At 42.3% G+C, this 25,038-nt stretch overlaps 2 protein-coding genes across 8 annotated transcripts; one reads left to right on the top strand and one right to left on the bottom strand.

Annotated features, from left to right (window-relative positions):
* Positions 1–149: 149 nt before the first annotated feature.
* ndfip1 (Nedd4 family interacting protein 1) lies at positions 150–5,339 on the top strand. Of its 2 annotated transcripts, XM_085906073.1 has the most exons (8): positions 154–395; positions 1,715–1,808; positions 2,690–2,829; positions 2,893–2,980; positions 3,240–3,364; positions 3,443–3,509; positions 3,594–3,706; positions 3,930–5,339. In XM_085906073.1, exons 1-7 carry the CDS (start codon positions 360–362, stop codon positions 3,698–3,700), a joined length of 657 nt encoding a protein of 218 aa, XP_085762199.1. In that variant the 5' UTR covers positions 154–359; the 3' UTR covers positions 3,701–3,706; positions 3,930–5,339. The 2 variants fall into 2 exon arrangements, with proteins under 2 accessions (XP_085762198.1, XP_085762199.1); XM_085906072.1 differs by having other exon boundaries at positions 150–395; positions 2,690–2,980.
* Positions 5,340–7,097: 1,758 nt separating this feature from the next.
* On the bottom strand, positions 7,098–23,137 carry nr3c1 (nuclear receptor subfamily 3, group C, member 1 (glucocorticoid receptor)). 6 transcript variants are annotated; one of them, XM_085932244.1, is made up of 10 exons: positions 22,913–23,135; positions 21,600–21,648; positions 20,522–21,499; positions 11,979–12,142; positions 11,432–11,548; positions 11,082–11,363; positions 10,871–11,015; positions 10,657–10,787; positions 10,423–10,580; positions 7,098–10,288 (listed from the first exon to the last, which is right to left on the bottom strand). In XM_085932244.1, the coding sequence occupies exons 3-10, from the start codon at positions 21,490–21,492 to the stop codon at positions 10,136–10,138; spliced, it is 2,121 nt and encodes a 706-aa protein (XP_085788370.1). In that variant the 5' UTR covers positions 21,493–21,499; positions 21,600–21,648; positions 22,913–23,135; the 3' UTR covers positions 7,098–10,135. The 6 variants fall into 6 exon arrangements, with proteins under 6 accessions (XP_085788370.1, XP_085788354.1, XP_085788362.1 ...); XM_085932228.1 differs by lacking the exon at positions 22,913–23,135 and adding an exon at positions 22,350–22,670; XM_085932236.1 differs by lacking the exon at positions 22,913–23,135 and adding an exon at positions 21,854–22,266.
* Positions 23,138–25,038: the final 1,901 nt, after the last annotated feature.

Raw genomic sequence — 25,038 nt, forward strand, 5'->3', positions numbered from 1 at the left:
CAGGAACTCTTCATTATCTGGACTGTACAGGGAAAAAAAATGAGGAGATGGTTTATACAACTCCAGTTGATGACCCCAGGCTGCCTAATATTTCGAATATCAGACAATGCAACTTGTGGTGTTTGGTTTGTTTCCAGATTTGTGCTCAATTCAATGATCTGTGACGTGGAAACAATCCATCGCGCATTTTCCGAAAAGTCGTGAACGCATCAGATCGAGTTGGAGGAGCTCGTGAAGGAAAAAGGTGGCCGACTTGAGGCAGCGTAACAGCCCCTCGTTCATCGGCGAGGGCCGTTCTTCAACCTATTTTGCCCTCCTGGGTCGGAAGAGGTTATTTTAATCAACACAAGGCGTTTACCATGGCTGAACAAAACAGCAACGTCAGATATCAAGAGGTAAAGTCTAGCTCAGCATAATCAACCGACGCTAGCCTGATATTTGCTCCCGCTAGCTCTCGCTTAGCCTGTCATTGGCGATAAGAAACGGGTCGCATTTGATCATGTTTGGCCTCTATTGGATCGTGTACAAAACACTTGAAACGCATCACGATCTGTGTGTCAAGCGCATTTGACTACATATTTAGCATAATCCTGCGTCAGTTAGCATTAGCTGCGTCTCGCTAACCAGAACCCAGTGTTATTTTCCAAAGAAACAACTTGAAATGTCATGAATCAACAACGTCACAGGTGACAACACTGATTTAAGAGCATAACATCTTGCAACCATATAAATTATTATCATAGAGTGAAGTAGGGCCTGACAAATGTGGATTTATTTATTTATTTATTTAGGGGGGGGGGGCAATTATGACATTTGGAAGAATAAATCTGATTCACAGAAAACACATTCATCGGTAGACAAATTCAATTATAGAAATTGTTAACATTACTAAGTTTTGATCCTTCAGTCTTACAAAAGTAATGATATGAAATGCAAGCAGAAGATTTGACACTTTTGCAGTTCATTGCCCTTCACTAGCTAGATTTGAGATGAGAAACATTGCCTTTTGTTCGCATTTCATCATGGTTTTCTTGTCTTGTAATGTGCAATTGTGTAAGAAAACAAGAAAGAGCAACAAAATAAAAACAACTAAGACAATTGGCCAATTTCTAAAGTTAGAATTTCATTTGATTAAATGAGCATGTAAACCGGGCGTTTGTGTGTTCATGCAATGTTTGTCCTCAAATTTAGTTGATGAAATTAACTCTGGTCAACAAATTGTTACATATTATAATGAGAAATTCTAGTTAATTTTTATAGATGAATTTCTTTGTGCTGATTTCTAATCTGCCCAAGTTTTTTCTGTAGCGCATCAGGTCTTCATAATGCAATAACTATATAAAATGTAATCCAGTTTAAGTAACATTTATGAAACGTCATGGCTACAAACAAAATCTATATTGCGCTAGGTTTTACAGGTAAAACATCTCAAAAACATGATGTGCTAGGAAAAAAAAGTAGATAATCAGTCAAAAATACCTTTAGTGGCACACAAATCCACCTGTGATTAAAATTTGCCATTGATCATCTAATCCATTATCTATTCTAATGTCACAATTATAAGTAAAATCATTTTCAGTTGAAACAAATGAACATTATGCACTTTAAATGTTGATTTGGTCATTATCCTGTTGATCGATCGGTGATATTTGACGCATTCCTCCTCGTCAGCATGTGGAGCTTTGGTATTGACACGTTGTTCCTTATCACTCAGCTGGTGAACGAGGAGGAGCCGCTCCCGATGTCCGAAGAGGGTCCTTCCCAGGATGCGCCACCACCCTACACCAGCGTCGCAGCAGCTAATGCAGGTTCGGGAGCTTTCTTCTGCCTCATCTCATACGTACAGTAGACCTCCAAGTTGGTACGGGTGCGACTCAATTAATCACGCTATCGTAGAACAGTTCTATTCGGAGTAGAATTCTGATATAGCGTCCATTTATTTAACAGTTGCATTGAAATTGCTGCGTATAGGCCAATTCATATCTGATTTTGGTGTTTCAAAGTTTTTCACGTTATTTAGGTGTAAATTCGAATTGTTATAATTTGAGGAAAACAAAAACATATTTGTGTGTGTGTGCTGAATCTTTAAAAAAACTGCTTTTGAGTTTCCCATTTTGAATTGAACTACGAAAATGGAGTGCATTGTCCTTGATATTAAAACTTTGTTTCACCTGTACATTAGGAATTAATTCGTAATCCATCCATTTTCTTTCTCAAGGACAAAATATTTGTTCACATCAACTTGAATTGTTCTTACTGTGATTAATGTGCGAAAACAAGAATGCCATATCTCCACCAGAAGTGTAATTGGTGGAGAGACCATACATGTTGTCCACTGACTCACTTGACTGCCCTCCGTTGTGTTTGGGCAAAACACAAAAGGCAGCCGCTGGACCACAGCCACATGAAAGTCTTGCCTTGAATGGAATGGACCATTAACAGTAATGGATGCATTTCACTCTAATGTATCCCTCCCCCTTTTCCTCTCTGCTTTTAGTAAATTACCATTTACAGAAGGTCCTCGATTGCGGCGAAGAGACGTGAGACGCTTTGAGGTTATGAGCGATGTTAGTTTGCGGCGTAAGAATATGTTCCATCAATCCCATCCATTGACTGAACTGCTTCTCCTCATGACAGTGTTTTCAGCAAAATGAACTGTATCATGACAAAAGAGCTTTCTCCTCGCCAGCTTTCTTTGAATATAAGGAAGATGGCGGCCGATTCCCCAACCCTCCGTCCTACAGCGTGGCCACCACTTTGCCGTCCTACGACGAAGCGGAGCGAAGCAAAGCGGAGGCTGCCGTCCCCCTCGTCACCGGAAGAGTCACGGTACTTTGTTCGCTCCGCTCGTTCGTTCGCGACAGCATCGCTTCATCAACTATTTGCTTGCAGGAGGATGAATTTGTGGCCCGAGACGACTTTGAGGATGCTGACCAGCTGCGGATAGGCAATGACGGCATATTCATGCTCACTTTCTTCAGTAAGGAACACTTTCCACAAGATGGCATCAAAGCATGACTTTGATATTAGGGCAAAGGCTCTTCATTCTGCTTTGACCAAGTTAACATCTGCATGCTACTAGAAGTCTTAGGAAGGTGCAAGATCACCGGTGTCAAACTCAAGGCCCGGGGTCCAAACGTGATCCCCCCATACCTTTTTATGTGGCCTTCAAACGCAAATCATGTCAACTTCCACAATCGTTGAGAGCAAAACAAAATGTCTGAGTTTTTGTCTTTCAGTGGCATTCCTCTTCAACTGGATCGGCTTCTTCTTGTCCTTCTGTTTGACCACGTCAGCTGCCGGTCGATACGGAGCCATTTCAGGCTTTGGCCTGTCCCTCATCAAATGGGTTCTTATCGTCAGGGTGAGAAATAGTTGGGATTAATTATGGATGCCGACTGTATAGCTCGTGTTTTGATTGGTTGATGGCTGCTCTTTGTAGTTTTCCACCTACTTCCCTGGCTACTTTGATGGCCAGTACTGGTTGTGGTGGGTGTTCCTGGCTTTGGGTGAGTAAAAACTCAATTGAAAACACGTTTTTGTCTTCTTTTAGACCAAATGCTAGCTACGCTTTACCAATGTTTGCATTGCAGGCTTCATGCTGTTCGTCAGAGGCTTTGTCAACTACTCCCGAGTGCGCAAGCTGGCTGATCCCACCTACGCCAGTCTACCCCGAACAAGGGTGCTCTTCATCTATTAGACCGAGGTGAGTCAGTATGGCACAGCCAGGCGGGAGTGCAGACCGACATTTTCGGACAACTAAAAAAAATTCTCACTTCACGGAAAAGCCCGCCAGACCACGGTTTATGATTTGTACTCTCGCCACAGTGTATATGTGCGTATGAAACTCCAAAGTACATTTGTTGAAATGTCACTTTTCCTCATGAAACACAAATTCCCGTGTGATCATTCGCGTTTTCTCAATCCAGCTGATCGGATGTGGAGGCCGAGGACACGACACGACGCAGAAATCAAGACGGCTCTTTAGCGAATGAACCATTTGAGAAAATAGTCGACTTTTTGTTTGCCATCGTATTCTCGGAAAGCGGTTAGCAGTACTCGTCCCTCAGTGTAGTCAGTCATTAGCGACGCATGTTAGCTACATCTTGTGTAACGTTTAATAAGTGATGCCTTATTATTGCTTTGCTAGAATTACAAGCATGACTCTTGCTCTCCAAGGAGAGGCTGGAAGTCACGACAGGTCTTCATGATTCAACATGCGCCATATAAGCATGCAGCTCACTCACTCTATAGCGCCACCTCATGGTTTTATTGTGACTGTTATATCGGCTCTGTTCACGCACCTACAGCTCCGCCCACATTGCTCACTCCACTGTTAGCAGTGTTGTCTCCTGCCCCAAGTGACTCATTCAGGGCATTTTTTTTATTCTTTTTTTTTCTCCAAGTAACGATACGTGGACAAAAGGGATGTGTGTCCCAACAGTGCAGTCTTTCCCAACCTTTATTGAGCCAAGGCAAAAGAGAAAAAAAGTACAGATTAAATGTGGCTTCAGACATCCAGTGGAAGAACATTTACTTGTTCTGCTTGCCACTACATGTTACTGGCATAGACTGATGAACATGTGGTAAATAAAAAAAACTTTCAGACCAGTTGAGTGGAATTGTCTAGTTTTCCGTGGCACATTAGCGGTTGGGAATCACTGGTTTAATGTACATGCTTGGAATTCATGTTTTGTACAGCGTCCAAAATTGCACCCTTGTGTCACAAGTGGTTATTGCCCATTTTGATGTTTACCCATTCAGATGAAATATTTTTAGTCTTCAAAATGGATTTAAATTCAGTGTGAGATGTTCAAGAACAAAATTTAGGCTCAGCCAATGACAAATGAATAAAGTTAATCTTCTGGGTCATTTGTTAATGGCATCACAACAAACTGGGACGTATTTGCCACTTTGTTATTGAATGCCTGCACTTGACTCTCAACGTAACTTTGTTAACCTTGTGATCTCGTTTATTTTCATGTCATTGAAAATGAGCACGGCCAAGGTGCTTGCCATCCTGTGGGCAGAGCGAGAACTTTATCAAAGAATGTCATATGCAGGCGCACTTTGACTGAGGAATCATCTTTTGACCTCAAGTTTAAGTCTGATGAATATTCTGATTTGCATGTCAGAAGGATTCTCCATTGAAGCACAACTCTTTTCTTTTTAGCCTTAATGATTTCACCTTCAATTGAAATGGAAATTGTTTCAGCTTCACTGTCACAGCTTTGATGCTCATTTAAAGTGATGTAGAATGACATCTATGAGGTTTTGTTGTCATGACGCTGTACGGAAGGTAAGACCTAGTTCAATAAATGTCACTATGATATTGCTTTTTTCCGAGTGGTCTTGAGTTCCTGTCGTAGGCTACAAACAGGCATATTTATTCATTATCCCTTTTCACAAAGCACTTTCATATTAGGCAGAATGAGGTTAGAGGTTACGAGAACTGAGAATAAGTAGTGTGCAGTTCACAAAATGACCACTAGGTGGCGGTATATTCAGCAAGATTGCTGCCATATTCGTCGTATAGTTCTAAACTCTTTAGAAAATGTCTATTAATTAGATTGACATTTCACACGACACATTTTAACAAATTATTTCATATACAGTACATCATAATATATTATCACTATAAAAAATAATGCGTCATCTATATGTGCATTCCAGTTCTTTTAAGTAAACTGAATCTTTAGAATCAGTTCACTCAAAAGATTCGTCAAAAGAATCGTTCACCGAATCGTTCGCTACACTTTCTTATTTATCTACTTTTTTTTTTACCTCGTATAGTGTACCAATTGAAGTGGCCACTTCATTAGGGAAAAATCATGGTCAAAGCTTAATTGAAAGTGAAAAGTGCCACACCCGCCCTCACCCCCACTTTCTGATTGGCTGTTTGATCTGTGACGTCACTTGGACACTCTGTTAAATACACCGCCATTTTTCACCTGCGGGGGTTCCGCCACCCTACACAAAATGGTGCCGTTCGTTTGTGCTGGTTTGTGCTGCAAAAACTTTCGTTTGTGCTACTAGGGTTTCGTAGATATTTAACATTTATTTTCTAGCGATGACCTCACCCAGCCCCCCATTTTACTCCAAATGGACCTGTGCTGCAAAAATTTTCGTACCATTTTGGGTCCATTTGGAGGAAAAGGGGGGGCTGGGTGAACTCTGGATGACCTATAAAATAATCTTTCATAACTAAAAAAAACAACAAAGCAGCACAAACGAAACTTTTTTGCAGCACAAACCAGCACAAACGAACGGTACCATTTTGAGTCCATTTGGAGGAAAATTGGGGGCTGGGTGACGTCATCGCGATAAAATAAATGTCTAATATCTACGAAACCGGAGCAGCACAAACGACGCACAGACGAACGGTACCAATTTGGGTTCATTTTGAGCAGACGGGGGACTGGGTAAACTCTGGATGACCTATATAATAATCTTTTATAACTCGAAAATCGTTGCTGCACAAACGAAAATCTTTACGGCACAAACGGAACAGACTACTTTGCGTGGGGTGGGGGCCCTAGCTTCACGCAGGTCATTTTCAGGTGTACCTAATAACAGGCCACCTCATTAGGGAAAAATCTGATCTGGCTGTTTGATCTGTGACGTCACTTGGGCACTCCATTAGGTACACCACCATTTTCAGGCCACTTCATTAGGGAAAAAAGCTTAAGTGAAAGTGCCACACCTGCCCTCAGCCCCACTTTCTGATTGGCTGTTTGATCTGTGACGTCACACGATCACTCTATTAGGTACATTTTCAGGTGTACCTAATAACAGTCCACTTTCTTAGGGTAAAATCATGGTCTAAGCTTAAATGACCCCACGGACCAGAACGAGAAAAAAGTACGGAGGGCAAGCAAGGACAATTTTTATACGATCTCTTTACATGTCATGTGATTTCACATATTAGTCATGTCTACTTGTTGGCCAATAAAGGCACATATAACGCATATGGGTAATTTCAGGACAAACAAAAAACGTTAGAAAAATTATAGTGGAAATAAAGTTAATATATAAAGAGGATACTATTAAACTTATGCAAATCTAGGCAGTTGGAACACAAATCAAGAAACACCTGCCAGGATGGAAAGCTCTTTTTATTTTGCGAAACTGGTGCTTGAACAGTGACTTACAAAGAACTACATGACTGCATTTTTAAAAATCTGGCAAAAATCAGCATGGACATTAGGATGGAAGATTGGTACATAACATACAAAGAGAATTGGGGCGGGGGGGGGGGGGGGGGGGTTAGGGTTAGGGGGCAAGAGTGGCACTACAGTGGAGAGGAAACAAAAACAAGTGTATAAGAAAAAAAAAAAAAAACAAGTTCACCTTGTCTTTACACGGGATATACTTTATATATAGTATATCTATATGTATAGTGTATGTACAGGAAAACAAAGCTCGTATTTGCCCTTGACAAGTCTACAAACGTCTGCATATAATTTGTACAAAATTGATTTCCAAACAACAGTTGGCTAGTGCAAAGCTTTTCCTGTTCAAGCCGGCTGATGACTTTTACAGTTGGTGTGAAAAAGACTTGACTCATATTCTAGTGTACTCGACTCACAGTTTTACACAATGTCACAGAAGCCGTCATGTTTCGTTTTATAAACACACACGCACGCGCAGACAAAAAAACGAAAAGTTACTTGGCGAGTTTGTGTGGAGAATAAGTGCTTTGGTCACCTTGTTGTCAATTGAACATTAAAATAGGCTTTGTGTGTGTGTGTGTGTGTGGGTGTGTGTGGTCTGATCCATGTTTGTTACTGTATACGTGTTCCTGTATGAAAATAGCTTATATGTGACGTGGTGATGATTAATTAATCTGTCATTTCTACTGCATATTTTGTTGAACAGGAAAGAAAGATAGCCACCTTTCTAAACAAGACGAGGCAAGTGCGTTATTAGTATTTAAAGTATTTGTATATATATATATATCTATCTATCTATATATCTATATACTAGTTATAGGTATGTGATTTCAAAAGAGCAGCAGCAGAGATTTGTGTTCACTGAATGTGAAAGTAAACCTTAAAGATGGCTAAAATTTGACTTTTTCTGATAGGCAAACGTATGGAGAAAAGAATTGACGACTAAAGACTTAAAAAAAAAAAAAAAAAAAAAGACAATCACCTGAGCCTGGATCAGACATTAGTAATAGGTGCCTCCACATTTGTATTTCATGAATTTGCTGACTGGTCATTGTATGAATGAAGTGACCTGATGGGAAAGTGACTAACAATTGCAGTATTTCCTCAAATAGTGGCTTTTATTCTAATTAATTACCGTTTAAGTCGTCCACTCCAAGAAACGCGAGACAAATGTGAATGAGACAAAATCCAGAATGTGCACCAATTTTTATGGCAGATCATCTAAACATGCCAACCTGAAATAGGAACCGTTTGACAGCTCCATTAATGACAGCCATAGCCAGAAGTGGAAATGAAGACTTTTGACTTGCCATTCATTCTCTTGTGAGCAGGCGCAAGTGTCCGAGATAACATAACTCAGCATCAGAAGCTGTTTCGGCACTTTGGTCACCTTTTAAAAGACGATTTTTCAGCAATTAATGCTGACGATGGACTGAGAAGCGAGTAAAATCTTCAATTGGCAGCGAACGATTAAAGCAGGGGCGGCTCTTTGCCTGGTTTCATGTGGCTCCTTTACATTCATATCAACATTTATTTTTATTTTTTTATTTTTTTTTTGCATGTTCGCTCCGCTTGAGTTCAATATGGAGCCTATCCCAGCCAATCGCAGTGACATAATTGTTTGGGTCCTAAAGATAGCAATATTTGCCATATACAATACAATATTCTAGTTATTGTAATACATACACGATGCAATATGCATGTTACATTGCAGAACCATTGAAAAAATAGGAAGAAACCATTATTTGACATGATTAAAAAAAAGCATCCTTGCAAAATAGGTCTCTATGCCCTAACGTTAAAAGACGCCTCGCCTCGCGCTCTTCTGAAGTTAAGTAAAACAAAGCCACTAGATGAGGAAACATGCAAACCCTTCAATGATAATATTATTTAACATCAGAAGTGTTTTTGAGTAAAATACTGCGAGACATTGATCACCATCACATCCTCGCCATTATGGCCGCACCCTTTGGATGCACTAATAAGCTACAAATCTGCATGAAAATAGGATCTCTCTTCTGATTGGTTGACGCAAATCACAATCTGTTAAATTGATTCCAAGGTTAAGGTAAATAAATGAGCGAATAAAGGGAAGGGGGGGGGGGGGTGCCAAATTGAGATTAGGGAGGCTAAAATCTAAAAAGAAGCCGCAGTCAGTCACCCTTCACAGTCTTAAAGCCTTTATAGCCGAGTCCAAAGTGCTTGCGTCGCACTCGGGCAATTTCATGTGTGGTCTGGGGACTATTCACGCACTCGCGCACAGATCCATCCACTCAAAAGGAGCAAGGGAAAAACACAGTCGTTTCAAAAGGAAGCGTTGTAGCTGCGTGGAGTACAATCAGGGTAAAGTTGCGATGGGCTGAGGAGAGGTACGCCCCCGACAGGTATAGTTGAGAAATAGCTGAGATGATTATTTACGCAACAACAAAACAAAGGCACATTTTATTTCCCTTTATGAATCGATGTGTGTAAACCTTGAAGAGGTCAGCTTGTGGAGTAATCCTATTAAATGTCTAATGTGAAAAAAAAAAAAATTGTTTTTCATATCAAACCGGATCAAAGCATAAAATCAAAGTCGGATCATTACAGAGGCTTGCTACCTAGTCGCAGCCTCCTATGATAACTACAAAAACCTAATTAGTCATCAAGTTTAGTTTGTTCGCACGTGACTATAACCTGGAAATCTGAACGGACTATTCAAATGTGTCTAGAAGAATTCATGTGTAGAATCTGTGAGATCTAGTTGTGTATTTGAAAGGAGTCACCTGAGACAACATGGTTGTGAAGTTCTTTCATCCACAAGACAATTTTTGAAGAAAATTCCTAAAAAAAAAACCTCAGTTCACTCCCAAAGACGTTCTCAGTCTTTCAACTGCGACTCTTTAGGGTAAAAGTAGGTGATGCTGTTGTTGGTGGTGGTGGTCTCGGGTGTTAAGGCATGGTGTCCGTTTGGGAACTAACGGTCATTTCTGGTGGAAAAGGAGAGCTTTGACGCCCCCGGCCTTGACTTTGGGAAGCTGGTGGCTGATGATCTCGGCCAGCATTTCGGGAAACTCCACACTCAGCGATTTATTCACAAAGGTGTAAAAGCAGAAGTTGAGAAGCCCGCCGACCATCTGCGCACACACAACGTTCACGCAGGCAATCAATGGACATCACTTTTCCAAACCAAGTCATTCCCAAGTCTCCACTTGAAACGAACCAATGTCGATGACGGCATGTTATTTTTCTATGTTATGTGATTTCTCACCTCATGCATGGAGTCCAGCAGCTTGGTGAGCTGGTAGAAACGCTGCCAGTTCTGGCTGGAGTTCTCCTCTCGCTTCACAATGGCTTTCCCCAGCTCCTTGATGTATGACATCCGGATCTCGTCGAAAGCCGCCTGACTCCTCAGGCCGTCCTTTGGCACTGCCGGAAGAGAGACTTGCACGTTAACCGCTGCGGACCGCCGGCCAGGATAGCGCGACGGGACCGAGTGACTCACCCGTGCTGAGAAGCAGCAGGACCTTCATGCAAAGATACTCGTCGTGGGAAACCTGCAGCCGGACAAACTCGCTGGCAATCCTCATCATTTGCTCGCACTGTTCGGCCATGTAGGGCAACTTCATTTGCTCCCTTCAATCAAAGCGGAAAGAGCGAGAGTCAAGGCGGGAGTGCGTTTGACGTCGGGGTACACGACAAACGTTTGGCGCACATACTGGTTCATGATGAGGTCCGGTGCAAAAAAGAGGATATTGCCGTTACACTGCTGGTAAGACCTCCACCCCAGGCTAAAAGACATAAGGAAGAGCCACGAGCACTGGAGCAGGGTCATCTGGTCGTCGAGGTGGAGGTTCCGGAAACCTGAGCGGGACCACAGCGCGGTTGAAGACCGACAAAAGCCACGTTAGCCTTGTCCGAGAAACCCACCTGGCAAAGCCTTGGCCCACTTGACGGCCGAGATGAGCTGGCGGCCACCCAGTCTGTTGAGGGAAGTGAGGAAGCGAGCCAGGGTGTCTGGGAGGGTGTTGTCGTAGCCCGCGTAGAGGGTGTCCGGCTCGATGGCCTTGAGAAGGGACAGCATTGTGGGGGCCAGCTGCGGCATACACTTGGGCACGATGGCCTGAGATTCGGCCGGCTTCGGGGGGAACAGCTCGGGCGGGTTGCTGGTCTGGGCACCTTTGAGGCGATTATTCTTCTTGGTTTTGCGCGCTGAAAACCAGTCAATGCAGATAAGTCGAGAGGATCATAAACGGCGGGCGGGTGTGGCTGTGCGCTACCTTCGAGATTCATGCCCGCCATCAGACACTTGCGGAAGCGGCAGGCTGGGCAGTTTTTCCTGCGGATTTTATCGATGATGCAGTCGTTTCTTCCGGCGCACAAGTAATTATGTTGGCCTGAGAAGCAACGGGAGAAGAGCCATGTTAGCGCAAAGTTGCAAAGTTCAACCTCCGTTCCATTGCAGGTGCATTACGAATTTTAACAACCATTTTAGGGGGGGGTTTAAGAAGTATAGGCTCATCTGAATATAGAGTTGTGCCCCTCAAATTATTATTTTTATCAATATGGGATCTTTATATCACACATTTTTCACCTGTTGCAGTCGACTCTGGAACATATCACCTGCGAGAAACAGCACTTCAAAGTTCTTGTAAATTAATAAATGACTTCATATCTCGTATTCTTGAACTTACACTAATGGCGGAAAAACAACCCTCCCCCACAAAAATAACCCCGAAGTAAAAAAAAAAAAAAAAAAAGTGTTGAGCGTTTTTGTTCTTTCTTTCTCATTGAATGATTATGATGAGTATGGCATGGCAGCTTCACCTTCCACTGCTCTTTTGAAGAAGACCTTGCAGCTCCCGCATGTGAGCACACCGTAGTGGCACCCGGAAGCCTCGTCGGAACACACCAAGCAGATTTTGTGAGCGCCGCTCTTGCCCTGGGTTGATGACGACGGTGCCACGGCGCCTTCCGGTCGGGAAGTCGAGCTGAGGGTGAGACAATCAGATCGTGAGAGGTGAAGGACGGACGGCCTTGTCAACTCTATTCGCATTCCAACAAAAAAAAAATATCTGATGAGCAGATTAAACAATACTTTGATTTCACAACTTTTCACAACAATTCAGTACATAATCATAATGGTCACGTCGGTGGACAAGCTTATTCATATTTGATGCATTGCTGCATGCACAAAATTTAAAACTCAAGGTCACCCTTCCAATTTTTTGAAGCACATATCCTATCGAATGAACAACGGCTCCTTAATTTCTAAAACGGCAGGTACAATTTTGCACATTGTCCTGCCCACTGAGATGCAGTTCATCAAATCCACCGCAAGAGGTCACCTGACCTCTGTAAATACATGCAAGGTCACACCCCCGCTTTCCAATCCAGTGGCTTCATTGACAATTAAGCCCATCTCAAGCTTGAGCTGCCATCATCTGTGTTTGTGCATCTTTGGGTCTTAACTCTGTGTGAGCTTGACAAAAAAAACGGAGGCCGTGCAAAGATCTGCTGGGGATGCACAGTGTGCGCCGTTAAGCCACGTTTGCATAGTTGCACAACGCAAAGGGCGCACGCATGATGAATGGGGGCCAGACCGTGGCAGTCGGTGGGTGTAGTACGATGGGAAAAGCTAAGAGGAACAACAGGGCCTCACAGCCTAAGAATTCAGTGGCCTGCAAAAAAAAAAAAAAGGCTGTCACGGCAGCGCTCGGGCGAGTTGGATTCAAGCGCGGTTCCTTTCAGAGCAACAACTTGAACAAAACACAAAACTCCACGTTTTGCATGGACTATTTGATTCCAAAACAGTTGAGTCATACGGTGAGGTTTGGTATTTATACTCCCCCTTTGGGATCATTTGAATGAATCTGTCTTTGATTGTCTAATGCGTGGTAAAGCCATTGCAGCAAAGGTGCACTGGTGTGAAAGGATCTTGTGGTTTGAGCTGCTGCAGACAAGTTTTACAAAAAAAACACACAAAAAAACTCCGAGCCCACACTGAGTGACACACAAGGCGGGGCCCAATAATGAGTCCACTGTGAAGAGGGTGATGATGTCACAAGGGTGTGGATGGCAAATGACTCCACCTTTCATAGGCCCAATGGAGTGGTGTCATGGGGACAGCTTCCCTGTCAAGGCTTTAAGCTGCTCATTGAAATCCAATTACTCTAACACATCTTAAAACAGGCAGGTTGATGAGGAAATGAAAGAGTTCTAACAGCAATATCAACACTTGTTTGGTTAACCCATGTGCGGCCATTTTGCATGGTGTGTCATCATAAACCTGGCAAGCCTTTCGCGAGACAAAACCATTTGGTCTCATTAGATACTCAAAATAATTCTCATTGTTTCATTTTGTTTTACAGTAATCCTCAAATGGAATAAACTAGTTGGAGCAAACAAAGACACGCCAAAACCAGGTTCTCAATGATGAACATAGTTGTACTGTTATAAAGAAACGAGTGCGCCCCATCAAAAGGAAATTGCTGCCTTGTTTTGGAGTTCATTTTGGCTCACCATTCATAGCCCAGCGCGGCAGCATCGAAAAGCGGTTGCTTCAGCCGGAGCTGTCGCTTACGTTTGTGTGCGTGTGTGATTAAACAGCGCGGCTTTGGAGACAAACTACATTTGGAAAAAAAAAAAAAAACAACACTGGTGGCCCTGTGACCAGCTTAACAATTCATAATCTCCTGGTCACATGTAGGTTAACAGCTTCCTCTTCTATGCGCACTGAGTATTTGTATCTATGTGTAAGCAGCAATTTTCCCAATACAATAGAGCAGACCATTTTACAATCACTTAAGCTATTATTATTATTATTGTTGTCATTATTATTATTATTATTATTCCTAGATGTGAGCACACTCCTGCTCAATGTAACTATTAAGGTCATTGCTTGATTTGCAAGTGGGGGAGTAGATGAGTGAGGCCAACACATGGATATCCGCCAAGAGAATTATTGCGGCTCAACTTTTAAAATAATGTACAGATACCTTTTTTGGATTTGAGCCGAGGAATAACAACAATGGGCTTGACTGCAATTTAGTTCATGAGTCACAGAGGGTATCTTCAATAGCCACAGTGTTCTTCCTGATGTTTGAGTTTATTTTTTATTTTTTTTTAATTCAAAGACCGGATGAGTTCTCAGTTATTGTGGAACCGCTGTTACTGCGGCAGAGGTAGATTACAGATCGACTTGCACATTGGTAGCGCCTGGAGTCATGACATGTGTTGACACATAAATTGTATATGTAAGACTCGCTCACAAATAGCAGCTCAAAACCATGTGAGGGGAGGAATGCAAGTCACTGGGGTAATATTTGATACAACTTTGCTGATTTGGCGATTTGCATTTGAATTTCAAACTCGTGTCGATGCAGCCTTGAAGATTATAATGGTTATTAGCCATACTGAGGGATTCCAGTGTAAAAAAAAAAAAAAAAAGCTTTTCAAAACCGACCCTCAAAATATGTCAACTTAAAACCCCACCCACAAAAGCGCCCACATAGCTTCACCACAGAGAAGGACTTTAGTGGCAAGCTCAATACATCATGCTGTGATTCTCACATACTTTTTGTGTCATGCAAAAGGGAGCGGAGCAAACACAGGAGGATGTGCTCCTTCCCTGAGCTAAGAGCCACCAAAATAGAACTAGAAATTGCTTTGCACGCTCTGCATCACTCTTACACGCAAAAGAGCATGGCTTCTAATTTTGGAGTGCAGAGACAATATTTGTTGAGGCGGACACTGGGCTCTGAGACAACACTATGTATTGCGGCATCCAAACAACTGCTACGTTTCAACTGAGCACAACAGTTAGTGGCATTTATTGACATTCTTCATTCTATCGTCAAAAGAGGTTTATGATGTTCATTTAACCGATCCAAACCAAACAAAATACATTAGCGTGGAACCTCGATTTAACACACATTAAAAAAGTGTTGAGTGAACTATTTTGTCGGGAACAGTACATTTCAGTGTCTTTGTTCCAGAATTGGCCGCATCTCCCCACAGCGCCGAAGAGACAGGTCACGGGTTTCCTGCTCGTGCTGTTCTCAAGAATAAGCAGACTTAAGAGTTGACTAGAGCAGGCAAAAAAAAACAAAAACAAAAAACTTTTCCCATCAAAGGCAAATGGATATATTGTACATATGCGGTGGCCATGTTAGCTTCGCAACTATTTGGATCGACACAAACAATAACAAAAATATTTGGGTACATATTCCTGCCTCCATCAGTTTCTTGTTTGTCTATTTTCTAGGTTTGCTGTAACACAGTGCCCCCAAGTGTTCAGACTACAAGACCACATTACTTTAATGCCTACATTTAAGAAAAACATGTTTTGGATGTTAAAATGCCACCACTTTTCATTCTAGAGTGATATATTTGAGATTAAATTCCATCATGTTTGAGTCGTTTTGAGATTTTCATCACAATTGTGAGCTGAAATGGCATTGTCATGCATACGTGCGAGTACTTGTACTAAGTCCACAAAAAGTTGCCTCGATGCAACTTATTCATCATGACATAGCGCAAATGAGATGTACGCTTACTAATAAGAGACATGTGGACTTTAGTCTGAGCAAGTAACTCTTTGGAACTAACGGCAGAGCAGATGAAAAACAACACTAAGGGACTTGACTTTTAACATTAGTAGCCATAATAGGAGGTGTGTGTGTGTGTGTGTGTGTGTGTGTGTGTGTGTGTGTGTGTGTGTGTTTGTGTAGGTGGGAGGAGGTTTCCTGTCAAAAGAATGAATTAGAGCCCCGCTGCTACTGTGCACACGGCTGTCGCAGCTAAAGCTGGACGTGGGAGGAACGTCCTAAAATTTGCTGATTCGACACGTAAGCACAATGATAAGGCGAGAAGCTCGACCCGCACGCATACCTCGATGGGAAAAAAGTTCCTCTATGGTGTCAAAGCAAACACAAATATGATTATGCACAATTGTGGTTTGTGGTGAGAGCAGTGGTAACTGGAATGGCCAGCATTCCATCGGGTGGCTTCACGCGGCGCCAGCTGTGTATAGGCGGGAAGTAAAAGTAGGTCAGGGAAGTGAGGGCTTGCTTCACAGCCAGCTCGAGCTCTGTGGTTCCGCCTGGCTGCCCGTGAAGCACATACACAAGCACACACCCACCCACACACTCATGCATTATACACAAAGCTAAATGATGAATTGGAGGTGATATAAAAAGCAGCTCGGACACTTTGGCGACAGTAAGCTTGAGGTTGCCCTTGGCTAAAAGTGAGCCGGAGAGGTGATGAGAATGGAAGTTGGGGCCCGTCTGTATACACCAAGCAGCCACAGCATTACAACCACTATAATTATATCCAATATATAAAATGATCCCCATGCAAAGATAATCTGATCTCAGAAGTATTCATTCAATGTTCAATGCTATATTTGTAACAATGGGAGCAGTGTCAAAAAGTTCAATTACCTCAAATAATTACACGTCTTGTAAAAAATATTACAAACAGCAGCACTCAATATGATGCAGAATAGTTTCATGCCTTTGTGGAATTTCGTTTTTTTTTTGCCGCCCCCCCCCCCCCCCTCCTCCCCCACACAACTTTTCGTTGCCAGGATGTGTGTTTTATTGAATTAGTCCAGTCTGAGATGCAACACCCAGTCACTTACACACAAAAAAGCGTTAAATGAGGAATGCCTGAATGTCTTGCATCTGGGATGCGAGAACAACTCGATTCAAGGAGATGGACACAAACAATGCTCCCCATTCACACCAACGTCGATTCAACAGCCCACCGGAAATTCCAGAACCAGAATGCGTTCGTCGTGATTAATACGACTTGACAAGACTAAAAATACTACCTTTTTGGTATTCAAATGTGGCTTTGTCCACATGCTCGAGAGAAAATGCCACGTTTAAAACATAGGTTACATAACATGCTGAATTAATCAGCTATGTTACCAGCAACTACAGGCTGGACGTTCGCCTTTGGGTTACGTAACTCAAATGTAGCTTCGATCATAACATATAAATCAACTGCACCGCCAACATGATCTAAACAAGGTGGGGGGGGGAAAATATTCTTTAGAATTTCAACGGTTGCATATATCGCTCGTCCGAGAGAACTGGAATAATGCACTTTATAGGCGTACAATGTAGAAACTGTAAAACGCATTTAGAAATAGGACTTCAGTTACACTGTGTGGAACTAATAGTTTACTAGTAAGACCACAATCACGAGGCTAATTTCAATCAAGAGTAAAAATACATTCACATCCCTTCAACTTTCCCCTGAATGTTGACTAGTTTCCCAGTGCTATTGCTGAAAAACATTTCCACAGCATGATGATGCCAGCACCACGCTTCACTGGAGCAATGGTATTCTCAATTCAACTGTATTTATAGAGCACTTTAAAACAACCGCTGCTGCATATGATGCGTCGTTGTGAGTATTTTCTGACCAGAAAAAAAAAAAAAAGACTGAAATGTTTCGGTAGATGCGATCAGTGCACATATTTGATTTATCGAAGGCTTTCTCTGATCGGAGGTTCCAAGCAACCTCTCCCAAAAAGCCTAATGAGGGCCCCCAGTGGGCAAGCCCTAAGAAAAACAGAGACTTCAAACAGCGGCACTGTCTAACTTGAACAGGAAGGTCACTGGAAACACAATCAGGAAGGGGGAATACATTTGTCCTTGCCCAAAGTGTGATCCGCTTCTTTACCTGCATATCATGTTTGCAGAGGTTTTTTTGGGCTGCGCACTTGCCTAGTATAGTCACTAAAATTAAAATTGAACAAGGGAACCTGAGCGAGTTCAATCGGGCTTATGTATATGTATCGAACTATGTATAGTAAGACGCCATTTAAGGACGCCAACTCTGACTATACATGAGGCCACGTGGAACTACATGTAAAGATTCTTGTGTATGATTGCCGTTCTCAGACTGGAGCTGGAAATTGAACAAGCTCACTTGACAGCAGCTCGTACAAAAAACAATCACTTGGGTCTTGGGTGTGTCTTTCTGCAACTGGCTGCTGGACCTCCTCACGGGCAGACCACAAAGTCGGCAGCAGCTCCTCCAGGACCATCACGCTAAGCACTGAGGCCCCACAAGGGTGTATGCTCAGCCAACTGCTCTTTATTGCCATCCCACAATCATGTTCCGACCGACAGCGCCAAACCGCACCGTAAAGTTTGCGGAAGACAAAGATGGTGGTAGGCCTCATTACTAAAAATGATGAGGCCAACCAGGAGGGAGCCAACTGTGCGGCAAAACACAACAATCTCTTCTTTGAGGTGGTAAAAATTGAAGAGATTGTTAAGACCTCAGGAAAAGTGGTTCACAGCACGTGCAACTTATTTTACTGCGACCACCTACTGTAGTGATATGCGTGGCAAACGTTTAGACATTTAAAAGGCATCCCCAGTCACCATGTCCCATCACACTTATCCATCACAAACTGTTCACAGGTTAAAAAATAGATCTATACATGACTGACACATCAGCGACTTAAAGAAAAAAAAAAAAACCAGAAGATCTACCCATCCGACCCATCTATTGAAACAAGTCAAGAGCTATGCACGTTATTTCTTGGGGTGCAACTTCCTATGAGACACCGGAAGCAGCAGTTTATGAGTCCTTTTCAAAAAAATTGTCCGACCCTTGTAGCATTTTAAAATGGGTGCGCTGTTTGCGCTTGTACTAACAAGAAGTTGAATCAGTGGGTACAAGAGCAAGGTTTTGAACGAGCGGCCCAGACAAAGAAAGATTGACCCACGGATCGGGGTGCGCACCTATTCTATTCATCACTTTTGAAAGACTGCATGATTTGTATGGAGCATCTGCAGATCACACTGGTCGTGAGAAGATTTAAAGACCTCCATCTAATCTGTCGCATTGTTGAAGGGGGAGGAGGTGCTTGGCCATCCATCTGGAGCTCATATACTATAGCAGCCATCTACAAAAGAACTAGATGGAAGTCTTAGATTCTTTGTGATTCTTGAAAAATTTGAGGACACACAGTGCTGATGACTCTCTTGAGCGACCTGCTGTTAAAGAGCCTTCATGAATGTGGTCTTTTATGACGACTCAAATGATGTGGTCTGTTTTATGACGATTAAAATGATGTGGTCCGTTTTATGACGATTAAAATGAATGTGCTTTGCGCAATCTTTTCAGTTGCGCTTTCTTTCTTGAGCCCACCTTCCACTTTCTCTGTACAACGGTGCATGAGCAGACTGCCACCTCAATTGAAAATCTAAAGTATAGCCACTGGGTTTTTATGAAGGCATCAACCTTTATCAGAGGTGTGTAGTAATTAGTTACTTTCCAGATAAAATGTACTCTTCTAGTTGACTCGAATACAAATTCTTTTTTTGACTTGTATTTGTGTGATTTTACTCTTGAGTAACATGAAATTTGTCTTGTTTTTCAGACCACCTCTGTACATAATGCAATGGAAATGATCATTAAAAGTTGCACACACGCAGAAAAAAAAAAAGAAAAAAATCAACATTGACTTTCCAAAGAACGCCAGCAGCATGCCTGCAAGAGCTGCTTTTTCCTGAAACACAAGAACATCATGCTGTTTGCATTTCACATGATGTTGAAAACTTGAGACCCAGGGTGAGAGATTTGAGGCAATTTGCTGGGCTCTGCCCCTCTACATCTGCTTTCAGGTAACTAAAGCCTATGTCCCACCTCAAATCAAAACGTGAGCAGACTTATTACGGTGCATGTAATTTTAGGAGGGTTCAAATCTCTGGCCATTCATCAATACAATTCTAATGGTTTCTCCTTTCAATTGTGACAACTGAGGTTCGAATGTGTTTTATGACAATGTCAATAAAAAGCCAGTTCCAAATCTTGCTCATAAATCACGGTGGATGAACAGAAATTTGGCCATACATTGCCAAAACATAATGTACTTGAAAAATGATGTTCATACAACATAGCACATAATAGCAGAACGTGTTTGAGGACGTTTCCGAACGTACAGTCCACAAGCTCACCTTAAAAGCCAATTATATAACAAGAGAATCAAAGAATCCCCAAAAAAACATAGAAGTCTTCTTTTTTTTTTTAAATGCGGATATTAATGACTTTTCTATAAAAAAAGAACAAAGAACCTGTAAGAGACCGCAATAGTAAAGATAGGCTTGTGAAGTTTAACGCCTGCGCTTATTTCTCAATGCTTCCATTCCTGACAATAAAGAATAATCCTAAACTGTCGCCAATGCAAATGATGTTTGATCAAACAAAATGAAATATGGCAGTGCAGCAAGTGTGTCAACTTTTGTTTTGTTTTTTTTTCAAACCATTTTAAAAACAACCATAGCTGCCTACAATGACAATTCCCCTCGACTCGGTTCACGAGCGCCAACGTGTCTTACCTGGCAAAGCCGCTGCGGTAGGTAGGAGTGGCTGAGAAGGTCTCAGAGGCTTGATTCAAGCCTGAAGCTGGCCCAGAAGTCAGACCTCGGCTCCAGGGTGCGCCAACGGTGGCAACAGGAACATACTGGCAGGTGACTGCTTTCTGATCCTTAAGTGGCTGTGGGCCAAGTCCAAAGTGGAAGCTCTGACCTCCCGAGGTGCTCACTCCACAGATGGAGATGGGACTGGATGCGGGGAGGTCTGGGGATGTGGTACTGCTTATCTGGCAGAAGGACATCTTCTCTTGTTTAATCACACCTTGAGTACAGAGCTGAATGAAGCTGCCGTCTTTTTCTTTCTTAATCAAAATGGGGCTTAGCGCTACATTGGTGGAAATACTTGAGGTGGACTGATCGGGACTGGTGATGATGTTGTTTCCATTGAAAGCGAGCGGGCCGCTGCTGTTAGCGTTCTCAGCCGTAACGGGCTTCATTTCCTTCTCCTGGGTGACATCTGCAAGCAGAGCGTCATCTGCTAAAGTGGACAGGAAAGCGTCATCCCCGACATAAAAATCCGAAGGAGAGCCGGTGAGCTCAAAGTCACTGAGCAGATCCATCGTGTTATCGCTAAATAACTTCTGGTTCATATCCATGTCTTTGCCAATGTGCTCAAAGGCATGATCAAGGTCAATAGGGTCATGACCTACTTTATCCAAAGAGAAATCCTCAGTTTTCATGGTGAAAAAACTAGGATCTGATCCTCCGATAAGGGAATCCATGGAAGACGGGGTTAGGTGTGCTATTCTGGCCCCTGACTGTGACAACTTCTCCTCGAAGTTTAGGCGACTAGATGAAAGCAACTTCTGATCTTTGGTCAAGCCCTTAGGTTGCGGATCTTCCTGCAACGCACCAACATTGGCAGTGATAGAAGAGGATGTCACTTCCAGTGGCGCAGGGCTGCTGTTGAGGCCGTTAGACTGTCCAGGCTGCATTAATTGACTGGAAGGGAGAATAACAGAGGCTGGAGAGTTGCTAACACTGAGTGGGGGCAATTTTAATGGACTGTCCCCCACTGGAGTTTGGATGTTGACCAGTTTACCTGTACGGTCATCTCTGCTCAGTCTTATCTTTACTTCACTGTTGTCCATCTGTTTGTTCGGAGAGAGAGAGAGAGAGAGAGAGAGAGAGAGAGAGAGAGAGAGAGAGAGAGAGAGAGAGAGAGAGAGAGAGAGAGAGAGAGAGAGAGGCCAAGGGTGATCAGCAAGGTTGCATTTTAGCATAAACAAGTAGTCAATTTAACACACACACACACACACACACACATATATATATATATATATATATAAAAACGACCTTGTTTCCTCACTCCGCGCTATTCTTGAGCATTTCTTTTCTTCTAAGCATATTTTTAGACTGGAAGCGCTTTTACACACGAGTGATGTGAAGTGACCGGAGGAATGTGGTTTTCAAAGGTAGCAGGCGGGTGGGAGGGGCTTTTGGAGAATTAATGAACCTTTATGAAGCATTTTGTCTAGTCTTGATACAAATAATGGTAGACTGAAACAAAAACAAAGGGATTACCACCCGCGCTAATTAGCTAGCCACAACCAAATGGCCACATAGGGCGAGTGAATATACCTTGAAAACATAAATTAAGGTACATATTGAGATAATGGAGTGTGAGGCATATTAACGCTGCCTTATCGGTAGTTACGATGCTAAGCTAGCAGTGTGACTGGCGTGCCAACACTAATATCGCCAAGATAGCTGCGTGTTTATCGTTCGCGCCCGTGTCCGAGTTTAGCCAACAAACGCATCGAGCCAAACCTCGAGAAGAACTTCTATTTACCCTTGAAAAGACTTCCTGTTGATGGGAGCCCACTTGTCGTCAGTCAACATTGTTGTGGTTGAAATTGGCCGACCACAACACGCCAATAGTGACTTGCTATTTATGAAATCCTCTGGCATCGTATCTTCGTCCTACATTTGTCGATGAAAAGCTGAAGTAATGCCGAGCGAAAGGGTCACTTTGATATTGACGTCTCTCGATTCTTATTGCAGGCCAGAGAAGCAGAAGTGGAACTGCAAGTAAACAAGCTGAGCTACACTGCTCCCCAGCTAGCCATTAGGGAAGTACGTACGACTGTATACGCTAACCTTCAAGCATAACACAAAATGGAGAACCAAGCAAGCTGATCCGTAGCAGATCTCTTTGCAATCTGCAGCGACACCTGTCGGCACTAAAGGGTAGTAACAACAGTATCATCAAAACAGTTGGGTCCTAACAATAAAATGGAGATAAGGTCATCGAGTTCAATTGCCCTTAAATATGTCATTCATTTGAAACGCAAATGCTTTTCAGTATAACAATCCACATTTAATTAACACACCACAGTAAAACGACAGACTTACTCGTATCTTATCGTTTCCACTCTCGGCCTTATCTGCTGCACACTAGTTTCACTTTTTGGGCTATTTATCTTTCACTAGTTCTACGCTACAAGACATCCAGTTGTCCATCAGATGCTGCATCCCCTAGAGACAATTTCTACTGAATATGTGTAATTGTGATCGTGTCACCTTATTATTGTAAAAGAGAATATATGCCAGAGCTGGACCCTCGACATTACACATAATGGAATGTTTCCCTCCCAAAGGCACACCACATCACAGTATAAAGGGAAAGGGAAGGAATATAAAGCAGGATGCAGCATGAAATTTGACTGTACAAATATGGAATACTCAAAAATGTCTACAGACTTTCATTATTTGTGTCTCATTTGACATTCTTTTTAATGCTTCACAACTTCTGCATATCATTTCCAGATGGGCACCATATTGTATTGCACAAGTCATGCTGAAGCGGCACGATTTCCAATTTCTTTTAGAAGATACAATCGGAGCTGAGAAGTAGCTAATTAAAGGATGAAAATGAGATACTATACTGTTAAATACATTTGATGAATTTGCCTTTAATCCCCATGGATTAGAAATAAAACAAGATGTCTTTCAGAAATATGGAGTTTATCTTTTAGGCCATTTATAAAGTTCCACAATTTTCAGGGGTTGAAAAGTATTGTACAAATTTGTATCAGAATGACAGGAAGGGGAACGTATTGTACAATCAGAAGAAAGAAAAGAACAATGTATGATCCAAAGCATAAAACATCAAACAAGGTAGAACCAATGATACATCATAGAAAAAAATAATTAAAGAATCAAAAAAAGGTTTTTATTTGATTCTTTCTTACAGCCCATGACAGTCTTTAGTGGGTCAAATGTGTGCTTTATGTTGTATGTGCCATTAAGAGTTCCTTTAACTTTCTCCTATGTTCAGTCTTTTTCTGTCATACAAAACTGACTGCATCGGTACAGAAGTTGAGTTGCATTGAGTCAATGTCTATTTAATGGCAATTGTTTTCCATATTGTTCCTCTATGTTACCAAATAGAGCTGTGAAACTCCAATGAAGCCAAATTGTGATTTTTGATTACACCCCAAGCTATTAGACCGGGGGTGTCAAACTCGGTTTTTTTTCCCTTATGGGGCCATTAAGAATTTTAAATTATTGCATACACACAACAGAATCCAGCAAAGAAAAGTTTCATTAACCATTTTCTAATTTATTTTCAAAATGGGACTTTCTTTTTTTGTGTCTGCGTGCAATATCTCACTTTTATTAAAAGGGAAGACAATTTACAATTTTGGTATTTTAACAAGAGACATTGAGTTGACACACAAATTGCCTATGAGGGCCACATAAAATAATGTGGCGGGCCCGATCCAGCCCCCGGGCCTTGAGTTTGAAACACGTGCATTAGACATTCATATTGTTTCACCAATACGAGCGCTCCCCGAAGGGGGATCATAACTTTGATGTAGCCCACGATGAAACTAAATTTGCCACCCTTGCCTTCCATTCAGCAGCAACATTCAACTACAAGCATCAAAAGCTGGCACCATAGACACTTGTGTCGCAGTATATCCCAACTGTTTGAATCCCACTCAGTCCCTGGTGGCTGCTTAGCAACCCTTCTCCAGCTCAATGTACTTGGAATTAACAGGGCAAAAGCGTGACCGCTGCCTCCTCAAAACCAGGAGTCAAGGGTGCTCCGCTATCATCAGCACTGTGGCAGTAAAAAGCCTCTTCTTTGCTCAATGCCGCTCCAGGCATTGAAAAATAGGCAGAGAAATGAGCAGTTGATTTGTTGGAAGTTGTTTGTGCAGAATTGTTCATCATGAATTCCACATAGGATCACTGGTGGTATGGGTTGGAAACCCTAATCTCTGTGTCCACGGAGAGCAAAGTTACCCGCTGAGCTATAACATTTTCGAACAATGTTACATTAAATGTACTTCAACTTTTGTAAACCTGTCAAAAATGGCGACCAGCTTTAGCTCTTCAGCCTGAATCTCCAGTCCAATCTGCTGGGTCAATCATGATAAATCCAATTCATAGGGATGGGCGAGGACCGGTATCGGTATGGGGGGGCGATACCAGCAAGTATCAAAATCGCCCGCCCCTTATATAGCCCACCA

The sequence above is a fragment of the Syngnathus leptorhynchus genome, chromosome 2 (assembly GCF_054491065.1).
Source record: "Syngnathus leptorhynchus isolate UIUO chromosome 2, UIUO_Slep, whole genome shotgun sequence".
Lineage (NCBI taxonomy): Eukaryota > Metazoa > Chordata > Actinopteri > Syngnathiformes > Syngnathidae > Syngnathus > Syngnathus leptorhynchus.

Bases quoted from the DNA above. Each gene is read 5' to 3' on its own strand.
- ndfip1 (XM_085906072.1), top strand. From the start codon at position 360: ATGGCTGAACAAAACAGCAACGTCAGATATCAAGAG. The intron at 3,365-3,442 runs GTGAGAAATAGT...TGCTCTTTGTAG, and splicing joins AATGGGTTCTTATCGTCAGG to TTTTCCACCTACTTCCCTGG. The intron at 3,510-3,593 runs GTGAGTAAAAAC...TTTGCATTGCAG, and splicing joins GTGGGTGTTCCTGGCTTTGG to GCTTCATGCTGTTCGTCAGA.
- nr3c1 (XM_085932219.1), bottom strand. From the start codon at position 21,648: ATGGACAACAGTGAAGTAAAGATAAGACTGAGCAGAGATGACCGTACA. The intron at 11,016-11,081 runs GTGGGTTTCTCG...GGTCCCGCTCAG, and splicing joins GTGGGCCAAGGCTTTGCCAG to GTTTCCGGAACCTCCACCTC. The intron at 10,289-10,422 runs GTGAGAAATCAC...GTGTGTGCGCAG, and splicing joins TGCTGGACTCCATGCATGAG to ATGGTCGGCGGGCTTCTCAA.